The sequence below is a fragment of the Acipenser ruthenus genome, chromosome 2 (genome assembly GCF_902713425.1).
Source record: "Acipenser ruthenus chromosome 2, fAciRut3.2 maternal haplotype, whole genome shotgun sequence".
Taxonomy (NCBI): domain Eukaryota; kingdom Metazoa; phylum Chordata; class Actinopteri; order Acipenseriformes; family Acipenseridae; genus Acipenser; species Acipenser ruthenus.
In genome coordinates, this window is record NC_081190.1 from 54,992,508 (window position 1) to 55,013,058 (window position 20,551).

Consider the following 20,551-nt stretch of genomic DNA (forward strand, 5'->3'; position numbering starts at 1 on the left):
GCGGGTCTGCAGTGGAGCCATTCAGATCTGTGTTGTCCTCCAGTACTATAGGTTTGAGGGCTTCACTGTGGCTCCGCAGTGCGAAAAAAGACGTCTTGACAGGGACACGTTTTGGAGGACATGTGTGTCAGCCGCCGTTTCCCGAGTTGTCGGGGGGTTGCAGCAGTGAACAAGGATTAATAAGAACACAATTAACAATTCTAAATTGGGGAGAAAAATCGGGTAAAAAAATCATTGGCTACGACTACATTTAAAAAAAATAAATAACCTGTGTAGCTTAGAAATGTTCTTATTCTTACCGTGACTGGCTGCAAAGACAGGGCTAGCCAGAAATTGGATAATGTTTGTTGGTTGTTTTTTTCTAGTATACAGTTTCCTAGTAACTGAAGAGAGATGCAGTTGTTAGTGGGATTTTTAGGGGAGGCAGACAAACTGTGCAGCAAAATTGCTATGCGTATTTTTAGACATTAAAATTTGGTGCGTATTTTGGATTTTTTTATGTGTAAAAACGGCACGTACGCAGATTATCTGGACAGCTGCCCGTTTCCAGCTGCCTGTGACCCCACAATTGTATACAATTATTCTTTTGTTTGTGACAACTCTGTAGTTTCTGGAGAGCATATATATTTATTCACACGCAGTCCCTTCAGTCACTGTTCCTCCATACTTTGAAATCTTAGCTCAGTGGTGTGGCAAAGTGCCCACCCCTTTATATTTATTCATGTATGTATTATTATTATTATTATTTGTTGTAATTATTAGTATTGTAGTTTTATGCAGGCGGACACAGGTTCTGGGCCTCGAGAGCGTTGAGGTAGGCCTCCCAGCTGCCTTCTGGTCGTCCCTCCTCCTCCTCTCCGGGGCAGGGGCAGTTGATAACTGAGTGGCCCCCCTCACCGCAGGAAGAGCACCAGCTCATGGTCTCGACCAAGTCGAAATAGCTGTCCCAATGGCCCCTCTTGGGCTGTGGATGCTCATTCTCCATCCACTTGGGTGCTGAACATAACAGGACCTCGGGCTCATCCCTTTCCTTGTCTGTGTCCCTGTCGACCTCTGAGCAGCTCTCCTCCTCATGCCCAAATTGATGGCAGTATATGCACCACTGCTCCTCCTCCTCCTCCGTGGAGTCCTCCCTCTGCACCCACCATGCAAGATCCCATGGCCGGAGATTAGGGTCCACCCTCTCGCTTCCTCTGTCCCTCTGTTGTGGGGGCTGGCCATTCCTCTCCTTTCCCCTTTTCCTTCCCATCCTTACTTAATTATTGATTTTTTTTTTCCCTCCAATAAAAAAAAAAAAAAAAACACTTTTCGAAAAAAACAAAATAAAAAAAACGCACTTTGCTTTCCTGGTCCGGCTCCTGGAGGCGTTTATCCCACGCAGGACACCATATGTGGCAGAGTGGTTCCAATGACGTCACAGACCAGGAAAGAGTAAATCATAAACAAAGAAGTGCTAGGCAAATTGTAGCGCAGCTGGCGCTCAGCGCGTTTATTTAAATAATAAAACAAAATATTTAAACAGAACAAAAGACAGAAACAAAAGGGCACGTTGGCCAAACAAAACAAACAAACAAACAAACAATTGTGCTAACAAATAGCAGTTGTTTTAGCTTTTCTCTCCTTAACTCCCGTTCCTTACTTGAACACTCTCTTCTCGAGTGCAGAAAAGCTGCTGGTTTTTATACAGGTGACCATCTCCCGATTAGCAACAATTCGTCAATTAATTATATTGGGAGATGGTCACCGGCTGCACAGGGTTTTTAAATAATTAAATGCAATAAACAAAACACACGGCTTTTTCACCATCATTTCAAAATAATAACTAAGACGGACGGCTTCGTCTGCCTGCATAAAACTACAATACTAATAATTACAATAATAATAATAATAATAAAAATAATAATAATACATACATGAATAAATATAAAGGGGTGGGCACTTTGCCACAAGTGGTTATCGTCACTGCCACAGGAACGGCAAAGCTGCGCATTGTGGAGTTCTCCAAATCCTCTGATAACTCCTCACATAAATCCAATAGTGTATTTAGTCGAAAGCGACTAATAATCGGATCATCTGCTAGGTCCAAAAAAGTCCTCCTCCACCGCAAACCACAAGAATCTGCCACTCTAGCTTTTAAAAGGGTAGTGAATTGTCTATCTTTTAAACCAGGAGTTCCCAAACTGCGGTCTTCAGTCCTGGGTGGGCCGCGGGAGCAATGACATTCTATGTATTTTGTTCTACTGATAGCAAAAAACAGGCACCGGTGGCAGATGTAACTGTAAAAAAACAAATTGTAGCAAGGGAGTCTTGGTGGACTGTCACTCAAAGCAGAAATTCACGAATCAGAGCTAACAGATTGCCTACCTGTTGGCGGGATGTAAAGCAAGAGCTCTGACAATAGGGCAGTGTTAAGGTCATGTGATTGCTCTGCTGGCGGATGTAAACAGTGTGTTGAGTATTTTATAAAATTTCAATATGTAGAAAATACTAATAAAGAATACGTTTTGCAAAGTATAAAAGGACAAAAAAGTCAGCTACAGGAGTTTGAATGCATTTGTATTGTGGGCTCAGTTTTGAGGTGCTGGAATGGGTTTTTTTCTTTTGTAGAAACATTTTCATACTAACTTTTGTACTTGATAACATTCATTTAAAAATTCAATGATGAATATGTTTTTGTGACTAATTAGCTATTAACATTTAAAATATTGAGTACTTTGATATATGTTTCAATAGTAACTAAATCAAGTTATTAATCAAACTCATAAATCTTGTTACATACCGGTAATTGATTTATTAAAATGTTTGGATGTACTGATATTTTATTAATTACTGGTTTGTTTACAGTCGTCTTAAAATAACGCTAGAATATGTTTTGTTGGAAAATAATAATAATTTTGTTTTTAAAAAAGTTTTTTGACTGATTCAAATTTTGCTGCAGATGTTTTTATTTTCATAAGTTTTCTTTTGGTTAAGTGGCACAGCTGGTTTTTTTTTTTTGGTGTTGTACAAGTATTTGGTTGTAGAGAGTAGTGGCGAAAAAAGTAACTTCTGCAAGGCTCTCGTTTCCCTCTGTATTGTGCTGTGGCAATGTGCCCCGCCCCTGTGTGCATTTGTGTGTTATATGTTGCATGTAGTGTGTAAATGTTGGTGTATTGTAGTTGGTACACGGGGTATAATGTGGGTAATGAGTACGAGTGTTTAAAATGTATAATTGTATTTAGGCATGTGCATTTAAAGTATTTAATGTGTGAGCACGGGGTTGCACATTAGTTGACGTGCTGGGATTCAAGTGAATGATTAATTAGGCCTAGTAATTGAATCCCGGCACAAAAGTATATATAGATGCACGTTTTACTCTGGGTTGTGTGCTGTCCACTGTTTGTTTAGTGTTAATTGTCTATTTATTTTGGCCTCAAGTGTCCTGTTTTCTGTTTAAAACCTTTTATTTGTTTCATTAAACCTACTGAGTGCAGCCATTGAGTTTTCAGTTTCAACCCCAGTACTGTCCGTCTGTGTGATTCTTTCTGGCCTGACATCATCCCTGCAGCTAGCCTGTCACGTGAGCATTCGTCTTTTTTGTCAGTTCAGCATGAGAGGTAATGGCTGGACGTTTTAGTTACAGTGTTCAGAAATTTGGATTTAAGTTATGTTGTCGTGCACATTGTACTGGTTTTACTCAAAGTGATTCCTGATCAGGTATTTATGAATCAGAATAATAAGAGACATGCACTTTTTTCTTGTTTGATGACCAAGAAAAATAACTGCATTTCTAAAATGTTCAATTATACAAAGATACCTAATTTAAAGGTATGATAAAAAAAAAGTGTTTAGTTTTTGCAATTTATTTTATTTACAAAAATTAAAGTGTTTTATTTTTTATTTTTTTATTTCCACTCACAGCATATTCTATGTGATTTCCATCTTTCACAATATTTATTCATATGAATAAAGGACAGTTTGGATTAGGTTTATTTATAATGTTACAAATTTAAACATATAAAATGTTTTTAATTTGACATTTTCCCAAGGAGTGCTAATAGTGGGCCGCAGTGCCTAATGGAGCTGAACAGGTGGGCCTCAGGAAAAAAAGTTTGGGAACCCCTGTTTTAAACTAGCGACGGATGTAACACCAATTAGAAGCAGGTGTAACTAGGAAATTCCTAAAAGCCTAATAATAGATGTGTAAATGCTTTGGAAATTGCATGGGAATAACTTAAAATAGACGGACGACTAAATGCCTGGAATCACATAAAATTACATGTTTGAAAATCGCACACAGAAGTCACCCATCTAAATGACTGTGCACGCTTAAACCCCTTAGTCACGTACGGAAATAGGGCCCCATGTGCTGTGACCAAGTGGTTTCCAGTGCGCTGGTGTAGTGCTGATGCAGTGCAGTAGAATAACAACCCAACACAGCTCCACAGTTAATGAAAGCTTTTTTTTGCTTCATAAATAATAAGGCTGGCAACACACACCAGCCAAAACCCAGTATGACCCATTCTGTAGCTACCGCATGCAGTATATTAACAATTGACCCCTGTGACGACGAGAATCAACAAAGTACAATAAGCTTGATAACATGTAAACTCAAGCTGTGCAGAAAAATTGCTATACATATTTGATACGCATTAAATTTAAATATCATGCGTAATTCATATTTTTTCAATGCGTAAAAACACCCAGTACGCAGCTTATCTGGAGCGCTGGTTACTAATTTTAAAAACAGCAATGAATCTATAACCTTTTGAAGTGTTAACCCCCACTGTGCATTGTGGGAAACACTGCATTATCTGTTATGGCTTTGAAGTGTGAAATGCGAACACACTGAAAACTGCATCTGAGGTTCTCACCTTGCTTTTAAATGCTTAATTAAGTTTCAAGGCAATGCACTGGTACCCAAGAATCAAAACAACAAGTGAGATAGAGAGGTCCATCTTAATGATCAACACAGTGGTGGATCAAAATACACCCTTTAATATTAATCATGCTGGTGTTCTCACATGGTTTATATATGTCACTAAAGACATTACACTGAAGGGATGCCTGTGCAGGTTTCTAAGTTTTAGATGGATTTATTAGTATCTTCCACTGTTTGAACTGAAACTGACTCCATGGTCTTGCTTACTTAATTCCTGTTTTTCACCCTTTTCAGCTATTTTACCACAACATCATTATCTTGACACCGTACAACCTTTGAATTCCCAGCAGACAAAGTATTAAAGGGTACACCTAACAAGGTAAATACTGCAAGTGCTTTCCAATGCTAACCTTTCATCACATTAAAACTCTCTCAACTGTTTTACAATCACTTTATGTCAAACTATAGTACATCTGGTGAGCTTTAACACCTATCATAAATAAATAAAAAGGAGGGGGCCAATTCAATCGTTGAACTAAGGCATAATTGAATAAACACATTGCGTTTAGATAATTAAATAGGACCCTTTGTGTACCATGGTTATGCATATATTCAAAAGAAAGGATAGCATTTTTAAGTGGTTTTAATAACCAATTAGATCAACTGAATAGACTGACGGTGTGTATTTACTTATAACAAGATTACCTACGCTTGTCAAATGAACACAAGAGCAGATCTATGGTACTTCACCATTTCTGGTGCTGAGTGAGCACCCACACACTATAAAACAAAGTTATATAGGGATAGGTTCTTTTTAGTAATAGCTGGGAAAAGCATTCTATGACACTTTAAATAAATGCAATAAGCAAAGAATTAGGGTTTGATTAAGACACTATCAGTTATGAATCAAAATGGAAATTAACTACGTTCATTGTGTGAGTTTCTATTTTCACAAAACTCTTTACTCCAGCTAAAAGCTGGCCCTTAGTTGCAGGTGGCAGCCTATACCACTTTAGTTTTAAACAATTTTTTGCACGCTAGTTTAAAAAATCTAAAATGTTTCATTCCAAAATAAATGGGGGCGGACTGAGCTCCAAAACAGGGTTCCCCAGTCTGGCCAGCCTTCAAGAAAGTATTAAACCAAACAGCTTCCTTAGCAAAAAAGGCACAATGATACAGGATTACCTGCTAAAATCAGATTTATTTTTTACCAATACAATACATTTGCTGAAACTGTTTTTTCTTCTCCGATTCTTTCCAGCTACACAACCAAAATGATTTCTTCTAATCAAGTGAAAAACCATGTTGGTCTTACTTTACTTGCCCTTCTTGTTAATACACTACACTGTTCTAGTCCAGTACTGTTGACATGTTAGCCAATTAGTATTCAGTGTTGAAGAGTTGATTCTAATTCAGTTCTCACTGGTTTCTAAAGAAAGACTTCCTGAAACCTTTAGAATTGCCATTTATTCTCACAGTTGTCAGACATTAAGAAACCAGAGCTATCTTTAGTGCTAACCAATGTTTTGAGGTGCCAATGTTTTAAAACCCTTATCTGTTATTAGCATTAGCAATGTCACAGGTATCCCTTCTGCTGAAAATCTTTTGGTTGTTTGCTTACTTGTGTTTTTTTTAATATGCATATATTTGGAAAACTCCACTATAGAAGTAAAATGAGTTCCTACTTCCTGTACCGTAGTGCAGTTTCACTCCAAGCAGATGTTTAAGTACAAGCCTGGACATGGACATGAACCCTGCAGCTGATGGCTCATGGCCTGTGGGCACCTGTTCCTTTACAGGTAGAAAATTAGGCTGGAGCAATTCTGCTATTTTAAGCACATATATAGAATCTTAGTTTAACTGAAAGTCAAATAATATTTTTCCTTTCACAAAAAAAACCCCACAATATTTAAAAAAACTGCAACATGCAACAGGTTAAATAATTATGATTCCTTGTGCAAACATTTAAAAGCAGAATCCATGACCATTGTGGTCTTTAGACAAATGCAGACCTTTTAGTTAGGGAGTTTTGCTACCTTTTAATAAGTTAACTAGGGGGTTCATATTACATCCCAGTACTAAGTAAGCAATAAGCCCTGACAGGGTGGGCGGTATTGGGCAATACTGGACAGCCCAAGAGCGTAATGAGCCTTATCTTATCTGAAAATAAAATAAAATATGATGTGCTAACATATTAAGTGCTCTTTTTCCGTGGAAACGCCTACCTGTTTGAAGTGTGTCTCAGAGGTCCTATACTTTAGTGCAGTAGTTCCAACATACAAATAAAAACTGTACTAAACATAACGGCCGTTCGGTCCAAAAGCTTACAGAACAATTTCAAGTGAAAAACGGCTTCCACCTATGGGAAGATTGGGGAATGGGGTCCACGAGTCTGTGGTAAACAGCTGCAGTACAATTTTCTTAAATTTTTTCCTGCCTCGCTGTTATTGTTTTATGGGTCAGCACAGTATTGGGATAATCTTACATCGATTTCAAAACTGCAGCATTCACGATTCACATGCACTGTCCTCACAGGGATAACATGATTACGCCCTGTTCGGCCAAATCTTTAGCAAATGTTGTTATGGATGTTTGCTTTTTATTGCCATCAGTAGCTCCATCCACAATAATTCTGAATGTTTCATTTCAAATGGTGAAGCATTGAACTTGTGTTTTTGTGGTACGGCAATTTTGTTTGGCATAATTATTTATGCATGAAACCGCAGTGTAATCATCCAGCACCTCTGCACTTAAGTATTTGTCAGCTGACAACAGCTGATATCCCATCACACCTTTCTTCTTAAAGGTGTACAGCATCTATAAATGAACCCCCAATATCTTTCACAAGCACCTGGGTACATATTGTTACGCTTTTTTTTTTGGTGCATATGTGTAGCTATGATGTACTATATCACCTTACAGTACAATAATACGACAAAAAAATTGACTGAATGATAATACCCGAAAATAATCTTAATATGTTTTTAATAAAGTAGCCGGTACAAATATAGTATTAGGCGGTGGATTGTGCCGATCACTGGCTTATTTTGACCCCCTGCATTCATTGTCACTGTTTTTGGTTATTTTTTTAACGTTTTAGCCTCTCGAAGTGCTTAACACCCACCCCTTCAACTCTCTAATTGGTTAAATGTTGTGTCAAGACGTAACACAGCTGACATGTGGTTGCAAGATTTTTTTTTTCACCCAGCAACGCGCAACTGATCTAATCTGCTAGAAGTACAATCAATCCTTATTGTTAAGGCACAGTAGCATCTGCAAGACGGGCGGATTAGGTTTTTTCAGCCGGGCGGCGACAGCCACTTTGCCGGGTGGCCCGTCTGACTGAAAAGGCCTGGGGAGAACCCTGTATATATATATATATATATATATATATATATATATATATATATATATATGTATATATATATATATATATATATATATATATATATATATATATATATATATATATATATATATATATATTATATAAGGCTTCCAGGCCCATAGGGCTGGGTAGCCTATTATTATTGCTGATTATTATTATTATTATTATTATTATTATTATTATTATTCTTTCTGCCAAAACTTGCTCGAAAACTCACCAGATTCGGTAGGTTGGTAGATGATTATGGGATGCTAATGAACATATGTCGTAAGTCACATGGTTTGCCCGCCATATTGGACTGAAAAAAAACATTTTGCCTAAATGTAAAAATTCGTCTTTCGAAAAACCACTTATTGCAGAGTGCTGAAAGATTGTACAGTTGGCCACGCTGCATGACGTCAAAATCACACAGTGCAGACATCATAATCACAAACTACAAAGATCTTCTTCTCCCAAACTGCTAGTTCAATTGAAACAAATCCAATGGCACATATGATCGTAGTGTGGGTGTCTTTAAAGGGTGTTAAAGGGAAGTTGCTACAATAAAAAACATGGCGGCCAAGTTGGGTGACCTCTCCTAAAGGTCAAATGTAAAACTGGCTTATAACTCCTTATAGAGTGCAGATAGGGTTATGGTTACTATGGAACATATATAGTAACCCATGTATGCTCTATAAAAAAATGTCATTGCCCGTGACCTCTGACCTCTCCTAGAGGTCAAATGTAAAACTGCCTTATAACTCCTTATTTAGTGCACTTAGTGCACGTAGGGTCATAGTTACTATGTAAAAATGGCATTCTGCACTATTTGCTAAACTGTTTGGTACTGTTAGTGGTACTGGTACTGGAAGCCGTAAAGTTACTGGCAACTCTAGTTTTTTTATTATTATTATTGTCGTCATTTTTCCTCCCAAAACTTTAAACTGCTCCTGTTCACATGCGGCATAACCACTCAGCATGAAACTTGAAACAGCATGAAAAAAATATATCATATATGAAAAATGTTGCGAGAATCTCTTACACATTAGTCATGGGTGAAATAAATGTATTTTTGTAGGATGGTACAGAGGGGAAAAGAGAGCCATGAAGTTCGCTATCCCAAGAATTTGGTGGGAACCCACTGACCACTCAAGCAACTGCTACTTCTGCATGGTGGACCCTTCCAAATGTCGGACTGGCAAGAATGCACCTGCTATCATGTATCTGGACCTTCCTTCATCCATCGCCCCGGTGCCACACTGCCATGAGCTCCCCGTACCCACTCCTCCGGAGAGAGAGCAGCCGTCTTTAGAAGAGAGCAGCAAGTCAGAGAGCGAGGAAGACGTTGTAGATCCAGATGACAATTTCAGATATGGAGCTGAGGAGAGAAACCCATACTACCCCAACCAAAAAGACCTCAACGACTTGATTAGAGATCTTGGTCTCACCAAGTCCATTGCCAAGCTTTTGACGTCTAGGCTCAAGCAGTGGAACTTGTTGGATGAAAGTGTGCAAGTCGCAGATCAGAGGAAGCGTCACCAACCTTTTTCCAGCTTCTTCACCCGTCAAGATGGGCTCTGCTTCTGCCACAATGTGACCAGTCTGTTCGAGGCAATCGGAATCGCCTGTAACCAGAATGAGTGGCGCCTCTTCATTGACAGCTCATCCAGGAGCCTCAAAGCCGTGCTGCTCCATAATGGTAACAAGTACCCGTCTCTTCCCCTGGCTCACTCCGTGCACCTCAAAGAGGATTACAACAGCACCAAGACCTTGCTGGACGCCTTGAAGTATGATGAGTATGGCTGGGAGGTCATAGGAGACTTCAAAATGGTGGCATTCCTGATGGGTCTCCAAGGCGGTTTTACCAAGTTTCCCTGCTATCTTTGCCTTTGGGACAGCAGGGACACCAAGGCGCACTACCACAGGCGGGACTGGCCACAGCGGACCGAGTTCTCTGTGGGGAGGAACAACGTCAAGTGGGAGCCACTGGTGGACCCCCGGAAGGTGCTGATGCCACCACTACACATCAAATTGGGCCTTATGAAACAATTTGTCAGAGCTCTAGATAAGGAGTCGGCAGCCTTCAAGTACCTTCAAGACTTCTTCCCTAAGCTGTCTGAGGCAAAGGTCAAAGCCGGTGTCTTCGTTGGACCACAGATATAGAAGATCCTGGAGTGCAATGAATTCCCCAAGAAGCTCACTAGTAAGGAGAAAGCGGCTTGGAACAGCTTTGTCGCAGTGGTTCGGGGCTTCCTGGGCAATCACAAGGCCGAAAACTATGCGGAGCTGGTTGAGACTGGTGAAGAACTACGGGACAATGGACTGTAGGATGTCCCTCAAAGTCCATATCCTTGATGCTCATCTTGATAAATTCAAGGAGAACATGGGAGCGTACTCGGAGGAGCAAGGCGAGCGCTTCCACCAGGATATACTGGACATTGAACGCCACTACCAAGGACAGTATAACGAGAACATGATGGGAGACTACATTTGGGGGCTGATTCGTGAAAGTGATTTACAGTATAATCGTAAATCTCGAAAAACTACTCACTTCTAAATCTTTTGTAGTCATTTTGTATTACTTTAGTATAAATACATGTTAATTTGGATTCATATTTTGTTTTTTTCTGACTTTATGTGAACGAAAAGACACAAATTCACCCGTTTTCTCATTGGAAATAGGTAAATTTCAAAATATCACTATCCTGGTCACAAAAGCAAAGTTTGTGGGGAATAATAGCCATTTTCTATACTTTTGAGGCATAAGCAATTAGGAAATAACACTTACTACCCAGGAACAAAAATTGTGTTACATAGTGTAATAATAATAATAATAATAATAATAATAATAATAATAATATTTACGTAATAATTGCTGCGCTGCATTGTCACCAGTTTAAATTAATGCAATCTGCCCGCTAATGCTATTATCATACTAAATAAATCGGTACTTTTAGTATACGATTATATTTAATAAATAAACCGTGTTTGTTTTTACAACTTGACCTTGCCTCAGTTACGGTTATTTTTCACCCTCATAACTTTGGGTTACACGCCATTAAATAAATAATGTTGTTTTGTAATTATTTAAACCTTTTCTTAACCGGTATATCCAAAAACAAATTAAATAATATTTTGTGTATACTGCAGTTATACCTCTCCGTGTCAGCCCAATGTGGGGGGGTGGGGGTTATAAAATACGACTATAACATACAGAGACAAGTTCATATTGTCATCAGAATGTTTTACCTGAGAAATCCGCTCAATACAGTGTAGTTCCAAAGCGAGCTAGTAATATGAGCGCCATGGTAAGTCCTAAAACAGGATATGCGATTAGAATTGCTACTTGCGGCTTGAGTTGCAGGTTTCCTGTTAAAATTGGCGATCATCGCAAATCGCTTTTGTAAAATGGGCCCCTGGACAATTTTAACTAGTCTCGCTACATAAAAGATGAAAACTAATTGTACAGTTTTTGTTATAGTTTTATGTACGATTTATATAATTGAGTATTTAAGATAGCTTTCATTTCTGTTAAGGATCGTCTTCAGTTTCAGTGACGTACACCGGGGGGGGGTTACTGGGTGGGCTTAAGCCTCTGCCCTTATGCCCCAAAAGTGCCCTTTTTCTCAGTCATGCGATGCTTGAAAAGTGCCCTTTTTCTCACTGAGTCCATGCCCTTTTAATGTCCTCTGCACGTTACTGTTCAGTTTCATACAATATTAATAAATATACATTTAGCGTATGTTCACCCACAACTTTAAACACTCAGTTATACAAAAAACACAACTGTGTAAAATTCTACCTATTGACCATGTTTATTTAGTTTTCATTCCTTCGTGCAAAAGCGAGACCTATGATTTTAAATACAGTTATCAAACCATCCGATTTACTCACTTACATTTCAAAAGCGGATCTTCTTAAGATCGTTTTAGTGTAAAGAAGTGCATTTTTTTAATCAACCCAAGCCGAAGACGAAAAGATTTTGGTGTTCTAAAAATGTACATTTACTGATAATACAACAATCGCCAGAAAATGAGATGCGCTCATCAAAAAATTGCTATTCGAGACGAGTCACACTTTCTTAGGACTGTTATGCAACCCGAATGCTTGTATTCTCAAACATGGGTAGATACAACATGAAAGTATCTAATTTATTCCAGCAGCAGGCACATTCAGTTTCTTTCACGTGTTCATGATTGTCATTAGTGCTGTGTTGTTGACAGGGCATAAGTGAACCAAGTATTGTCAGATGACCCAAAAGCAGTTAATTGTAATTAATATGACACATGTGTTTGTATTGATCAGTTATTGATCAGCAAGATTCAAGTGAGAACTAAGTGTCCCTCCGTCACATCGTACCTGTTTTTGCTTTCATGTTGGTCCTTAAAACGTCCCCACTGGAAAGGTGTTTCATTCCAAAACTTTTCATAATCCGCTCCGACACCGTGCCTTTCCCGGAGCCCGGGGGTCCCATGATGACAGCACGAAATATGACGCGTAAAACCATGATGTTTAAATTAAGACAATTAATGATGCGTTTCCTTCAGATTGTATTTGTAGAGCAGTGGCTTGTGTCTCGGACTGAATCGGAACTGTTCGAATGCTGACTGCGCCGCCGAAGGAGGAGGGGAGAAAGCTTGCATTCCAAGAAGAGGCAGTGCTGCAGTCTGCTCAGAGTAGATCAGCAGAACTAATTATTAAAAGTATTCATTTTTCAGAGTCGGGTGGAACGTGTAAAAAAACGCAACATTTCCCACAATGGAAAACATAAAATCACACAGAATAGGGTACTGGGCTTTTTGGTTCGTTTAGTAGAGCAAGCGAGTTTGTATTATATGGTCGCAGCATGCAGAAAATACAAAATAAATAAATAAAAACGAGAGAGTCAAAAGAATAATTAAAAATTTTTTTAGCCAAATGCAGCTTTTGCATGTCACACGAAACTCTTCGTTATTATCGGATTGCTGGCAATGCAATTGCAAAAACAATACAAAAATGGCTCATTCGTTGGGTTACGTTGTAACAGCGTGTGTAACAGTTTCAGGAAACGCTTATTCAGACCAACAGTTTTTACATTGGTTCCTACTCTCTTTATTATTTTCTTGTATCACTCAACATTACATTTCAAAACTAGTAATATTGTTATAGATGAGATTTATAAGACATCACGAGGTTACGCAAAATCAACTGGCCGCCCTTGAAATTGCTTAAAATTCAATGTATTTGGCCTGAAAGTACGGTATATTGTTGCATACTCTTCTAGTGATGAACACATTAGCAGTATTTGTGAAACTAGACGTGTGGTTAATTATATATATATATATATATATATATATATATATATATATATATATATATATATATATATATATCCATTACAAAATGCAAGGTACGTTCTGTTCTTACTAGTATTGATAGATATGCTGAACAACAGCATATTTGATCACATTTCTAAAATCTAAAAAAACATAAACATATGAAATGCAGTGCATTTCGAGAAAATACTTAATCAAAGGGTTTTGATCAAATATTATGTTGTTGTTGAAGATCTCTATCAATACTACTCCGAACAGAACGTACCCTTCCAGGTTCACAGTTCACACCAAGGATAAAGTGAATACCTAAACCCAGCGGCACTGTTAAACATTCCCAGGGTATTTAGGAACGCTTTACTGAATAAAGATGGACGTTATTGTAGTTGCTGCTGCAGCAGTCTGTGAGGTTTTAAGTGGAGAAAAAAATGGTAGTACTGTATCTGATAAAGAAGATTCTGTGATGGAAGCTGCAGCTATAATTTCCATTGTAGATAACAGTATTTGTTTATATTGGCTTGCAGCTGTAGAATCTAAATAGAATATTACAAAACCACCAATAGCTGATTAATTAAACATGCTGTATTACTGTTTATTTGTACAATATTTTACCGCTGTAGTGTTAGAATGTGGTACATCGTCAATGTGATGTGTGTAATGCCAGAAAGCGGTATGTTGTCAGATTATGGTACAGATGCAATCAATTGCGATCTGATGGGTGTTTTCCTATTGTCAAACAGAGGTACATTTACCATTAATTATACATTATTTTTTTGCAAACTCAAACGGGAAACGGACAATCAATTTCTCTAAAAAGAAAAAACAATTCACACAAGACAAAATGAGTTGCACAAGTAATAAAATGTACAAGACCCAATGTATTGCATATGATAAATATTTGCATACTATTTTCTTAATGGTGGAAAAAATATGATAAATTACATTAAAAATGATGTAAAAGGCTAAAAATAAAGTACCAGATTTGAATGGGCGCTTCCCTGCTTTCTTAGCGGAAGTTGTTTAGGCATGGGCTACCACTTTTACCACATACCTAAAAATAACACTACACCGGGGCTACATGAATAAGGTCGGACAGTCAGACTGGGTGCTATGTCGAGCGTGCATGTAGTTACTTTTTTGGAGTTTGCACTATTTTATAAATTTAAAAAATGTATGTTTTTTTAAAAAAATGTTTGTTTTTTTTAACATGTATTGCTTTTAAGTCAATCTGCGGTCTCGTTCTCTACTTCCAGAGTCCATTTGTACTTTTTGTAGCACAGTTTAATGCTAGCTGTGGGCGCCACCATCTTTTTTGTTGAGTAGCTCACCAGCTGTAAGAGTCGGTGAGTTTGTTGAGTCAGCGTGGAGCCAACGTGTTGTTGACAGAGCTCTGGTCTGGGTGCTGAGAGAGCGTCCAGAGAACTAAATAAAGAGAAAGGATTTGAAAAGGAACAAGCGTGTCTCTCCTGTTTTCTGTCTCCTGTGAAATGCTACATATTACCCTCCACCTCTGAGTGGGTTCCATGATGCATACTCACTGCAGTTGTCTTGCAAAATTTGGTCCATCCCCCATTGGACTAAATTTCATAGATCACCCTATAAAAATTGATCTCTCTCCCCGCTGATTAATTATGTGAAACTGTAGGTCTAGAAAATACTGTAGATGGCAGTGACTGCAAACGTTTTTTCGTCATCTTGTAACACTACAGAAGAAGGTGGAGGGTAATATGTAGCATTTCACAGGAGACAGAAAACAGGAGAGACACGCTTGTTCCTTTTCAAATCCTTTCTCTTTATTTAGTTCTCTGGACGATCTCTTGAAACATTTAACAGACTACTTTGTTTCCATTATATATATTTTTATGATTAAGTGCTTTATGTTCTGAATGTTCACATCACTGCATATATGCCTAGTGTTCCTCAGTTCTTGAAATGGTTTTAAACAAACTCTGCCTCTAAAATAAAATGAAGAGAAATAATTGTTTACCAAGTTCCGTGAATAATTTGTTAGCCTATTGTAGCTTCAGCTGTAGAATGAATACCCTACAGTGAATTAAAACTGTTATCCTCACTTTGTTTTGGAAAAGCAGAAACAACAACATTGAAACAAAGTTTAAACTATTTTAAAACAATTCTGACTTTTAAAGTGAGTGCAAGTACCAGCTCGGTCTCCTGTATTTTGTGATAATTCTGTATTACAAAATGTAACTTATAACATATGCCGGTGATATATCAACACCTGTTAAACCATATTCTGTTTCAGGCCTTTTTTTACGTTTTAGACCCATATAGCTTGTATTTGTATTTTTTTAGGTGTGTGTGTGACTGGGTGCCCTCCCTGTGCATATTTATTTATTTATGTATGTGTGGCGGGGATATTTGTGTGCTGTTTTGTTTGTTTTATTTGTATTATATGATTTATATTTATATATGACGGCGAAAGCCAACATTATTTTGTATTTGATTTATTGTTTAGCCGGACGAGCGAGATGTCGTCCACCATGGTATTGTTTTGTATTATTGTGTGTAAAAACCTTGTGAGGATGCGTGACTAATCAGCTACTGATTATTTAACTAGCTGACAGTCACGCATCCTTATTAAACCCATGCCAAATGTGACTGAGGGATAATATAATAATTGACGGCTAGTTAGTCCCTCGGTCACAGCTATAAAAGATCTGCAGTTTGGCTGCTTTGGTTAGTGTGTTTGGAGTGGAGAAAGGAGGTAACACCTTCAATCCCAGGTGGGGGAACACTGCTGCTGTACCCTTGAGCAAGGTACTTTACCTAGATTGCTCCAGTAAAAACCTAACTGTATAAATGGGTAATTGTATGTAAAAAAAAATAATGTGATATCTTGTAACAATTGTAAGTCGCCCTGGATAAGGGCGTCTGCTAAGAAATAAAATATAATAATAATAATAAAATAATAACAGAAATAGAAAGATAACAATTGCTAAGCCAGCACGATACTTACTTACTTACTTACTTACTTACTTACTTACTTACTTATTTGTTTGGCCAACGTGCCTTTTTGTTTGAAAGTGTTTTGTTTAAATCTTTTGTTTTATTATTTAATAAAAACCTGAGCGCCATAGCGTCGCAGTTTGCCCGCCATTCCTGGTTGTGGTTTCGGTTTCTGGTCTGACGTCACCACCTGCAAAGCCATCCTGTTCACAGTGGGTCGATTGCAGCGTACCAAAGTTAGTCCACTTGATAGTCTAACTAGTGGATTAAGCATGTTTAGTCCACTTGTTAGTTAGTACACTTGTTAATCCCAATTGCAGTATACCAGACTATAATCACCACAGGTGAATCATCCGCTAAATCGGACTAAACAAGATCATGATTGCAGCGTACCAAATCGGATGTGAGATGATCCTGTTCAGGTGGGACTAACTTCGTACTATGAAGTATAAGACTAACTTAGTACGCTTGCTTGTCCTTCATCTGTACAGCACATTTTAAAACAAAGACAGCTCCATTATTCTCTGAAATGACGTCTGAAAATTAAAATGAAAAGTGAAGCCTTTTGTAAGGTTCGCTCGCCGATGCCGAGTCGCATGAAGTGCTTCATATTCAATGCAAGGTACTGTAGACCCGCATAACCCAGTGTCTCAAGTGAAAGGCAACACTAAAATGTAAGAGAATATAGAACTATATACAGTATTTTAAATTATTATAAAATTGACAATTGCAATATGTACGTTGTATCATTACCTTGTATCGTTGATACACAATTTTAAGTAATTATATATTTTCTAGGTAGACTTAGAATGTAGCCTATAATTTTATCACTGGGACTGTATGATAACAGAACTTTTTACACTTCTACCTTTTGAAGTCTGTTTCAAAGTGTCTGCTTTAGTGCCCTGGGGTTTGAGATCTGCCTCTAAACCAATGCCAGAAAAGCGACTTAAAAAAACAAAACATAACAAGTGCTATGGCTTCTCTGTTCTGTACCACATCATGGATCGTTATTGCTGTGTTATCTGTTTGACAGTGTGGGCAATAATCCTTACAGTATCAGTGCACTAGAGCGGACATTGGTGCCTTGACCCAGATCAGTTAATGGGTATATAAGGACCTTTTTATTTTCTTGTGTTACATATTTCCATGTGTTGCTACACCTGTTTTAAGTTTATTTATTTTTTATTTTTTTACATTTTGACCACTTTTTTAACTTTTAAATTGCATTCCACTGCCTCCAAGATGGCTTCACATGGACCTGCATGGATCACTTAAACTACATTTCCCATCATCCTCCTGCTCACATATGTAACTGATGGATTTACCAGTGAGCAGGAGGATGGGAAATGCAGTGGTCCATGCAGGTCCATGTGAAAGGGAGATACAGACGTTTCAAATGTGTGAGTACCTGTGACAGAAAGACAATGATTCTTGGTGGTAAATCTCCCTCCCGACCTGTGAGGGTGCTAAGTAACAGGAACAGAGTACTCTGGACTACTTGGCCTGACACTTCGTTCCGAGGGTTAAAAGGAAGTCGGTCATGTAGAAGAGATGGAGCTTCGGTACACTAACTGATTGACCCGGAAGGGAAATGATGTGGCAGCTGCGGAGTGGAGGAGTGGCTGCAATCGTTTACCAAGGGGTCATGACTGATGGTATAAACAGAGGTTGAAGCGATGTTATCTGTGCCTTCGTTTTGTTTATTTTAAAGTGACCCGGAAGGACCTGTGCTTGTTGTGGAAATAATTGTGAGTGTTTTGTTTTGTACTGTCTATTTGTTACTTGTATCACTAGACAGCTAACACATTCCGGAGCTGTCGCCAGAGGCCAGCACAAACCCGGAACAGCACTTCACTTGTCTCACAGTAACTTGTATTGTACCACAATCACTAATTTACACACTATATTACTTACCAGCATTATTATGTACTGGCACTGGACAAAAACAAATAAAAACAAACCTTTGCACCTAGATTACAAATCACCTGCACCTGCACCTGCACACTATTAACCACTTTGCCACAGTACCCCATTGAACTGAGCTGTAATGGCGGACGCAATGGGAAACATGTAACACAATAAAATAAAAAGGTCCTTATATACCCTTTAATAACCAACTTTGAAGGGGGATGAGAATAATGGAGTTATGTTATGCAATACACTGCCATTATGGATTCTGAACTTTGCAGGTAAAAAAAGCAAAGGAGCACAGATCTTCTGGATAAGATGCTTGCAGGTGGAATGGCATGCTAGCATGTGACCTTGCTGCATTAATTACATTTATGGGCACATCAAATACCTAAAACACACCCCTGGTGAATTTAAAAACATGTTTATGTACCATTGTGACGGGGGACTGCCCCGTCTTTATGAACGTGGTTGGGACTGGCAGGGAGGGGGTTAAATTCCTCCCTGCCAGGAAAACATGTGAGAATGTGGCTGGAGCCCTAATTGAATAATCAGCAATTACTGATTAATTGGGCTCCAGCCACAGGGGATAAAAGCCAGGGAGAGGGCCTGGCTGGGGAAAGAGTTCTAGAAAGAGGAAGCAAGTGGTTTTTCTGTGTGTGCTGGTTTTTTGTTTGGTAACCAGTGAAGGCAACGCCCAGCCTGGAAGTCTTATTTTGTTGTAAATTTTGTTTTATGTGTTTTTTGTGTTTTGAACCTTTTTTTTGGCCCGTTTATTTTGTATTTTTGTTTATTAAAAAAAACTTTATTTTTGAACTTTCAAACTGCCTCTGAGTCTCAACCTCTGTCATCCTTTCCACATTTGGTGCTAGCAGTGGGATAACGCCACCTGGAGGCTCAGGGCAGTATTTTTGTTTTGTTTTGGTTTTTTTTGTTGTTTTTTTTTTAAATTTTGGGAGTTTTTTTGGGGGGAAAAAAAAAATAGGCAAGAAGAGCAGACAGAGGCAGCGACAGAAGTAACAACAACAGCAGCTGCCACCACCACCCCAAACCCTGTGGGAGGACCCAGCGAGCCTCTTCCCGTGGTGTTCCTGGTCCGGGAAGGAGGATCATCGGTGGAGGTCCTGTCCAGATGGGCCACCAGCTGACTGTTGTGGGCGCTGTGAGGCGGATGGCCACAGCTGGGCAGGATGCCCCCACAACTCGGACCAGGAGCAGCTGGAAACCCCGTCCTCGGCAGCCACCCCACCACTTCCAACATCACCACCTTCACCACCATCGTGGGAGATCTGGGAGTGGCTGGTGCACCCTGAAGCAGACCTCCCCCATGACCTTCCCATAGCCATCCGCACGCTGTGGCATCGAGATGGGGAGAGGTGGGAAGAGTGGTAGAGACGGCACTGCCCGGTTTCCCTCCTGGAGGTCCCGTCATGGAAGTAGAGGAGTTGTGCGCTCACTGCTGCCAGTACGGGCATGAAGAGGACGCGTGTCAAGAGCTCGACTGGGAGCCAGACGAGGAGGAGTCTGGAGAGGAGGTTGAGCTGCCGTCCCGAGAGCCAGAGGGGGTGGAGCCGTCATCCCGAGAGCCAGAAGGGGAGGAGCCGCCGTCCCGAGAGCCAGAAGGGGTGGAGCCGCCGTCCCGAGAACCAGAGGGGGAGGAGCCGCCATCCCGAGAGCCAGAGGGGGTGGAGCCGCCGTCCCGAGAGCCAGAGGGGGTGGAGCCGCCATCCCGAGAGCCAGAGGGGGTGGAGCCGCCGTCCCGAGAGCCAGAGGGGGAGGAGCCGCCGTCCCGAGAGCCAGAAGGAGAGGGGGAGCCGCTGCCGTCGCCCGAGAGGGAGGAGCCCGAACGTCCACAGCCCAAGAGGGAGGAGCCCGAACGTCCACAGCCCGAGCGGGAGGAGTCGGTGTGTCCACGGCCCGAGCGGGAGGAGTCAGTGCGTCCATGGCCCAAGAAGGGGAAGCCCACAGGCCCAGGGCTGAAGGGACCCGCAGGGGAAGAATACAGGCTGTTCCCACCAGCACCGCCCAAGGATGCCTGCACAGCACCTCCCAAGGATGCCTGCACAGCACCGCCCAAGGATGCCTGCACAGCACCGCCCAAGGATTCTCCGACCACTTCGCTCAGGGATGTCA

General features: G+C 39.9%; 1 protein-coding gene across 2 annotated transcripts in view; it reads right to left on the bottom strand.

The window, feature by feature from the left end:
• LOC117408302 (GTP:AMP phosphotransferase AK3, mitochondrial-like) overlaps window positions 1-13,261 on the bottom strand; it is a 30,189-nt gene extending 16,928 nt beyond the window's left edge. The window contains exon 1 of one of the 2 annotated variants that reach the window (XM_034013189.3): window positions 12,588-13,259. In XM_034013189.3, the coding sequence (XP_033869080.1) occupies window positions 12,588-12,735 (148 nt within the window). In that variant the 5' untranslated portion in view covers window positions 12,736-13,259. Of the gene's footprint in view, window positions 1-12,587 lie in introns of both variants that reach the window. The other variant, XM_058997232.1, reaches the window with a different exon arrangement.
• Between the last annotated feature and the right edge of the window lie 7,290 nt (window positions 13,262-20,551).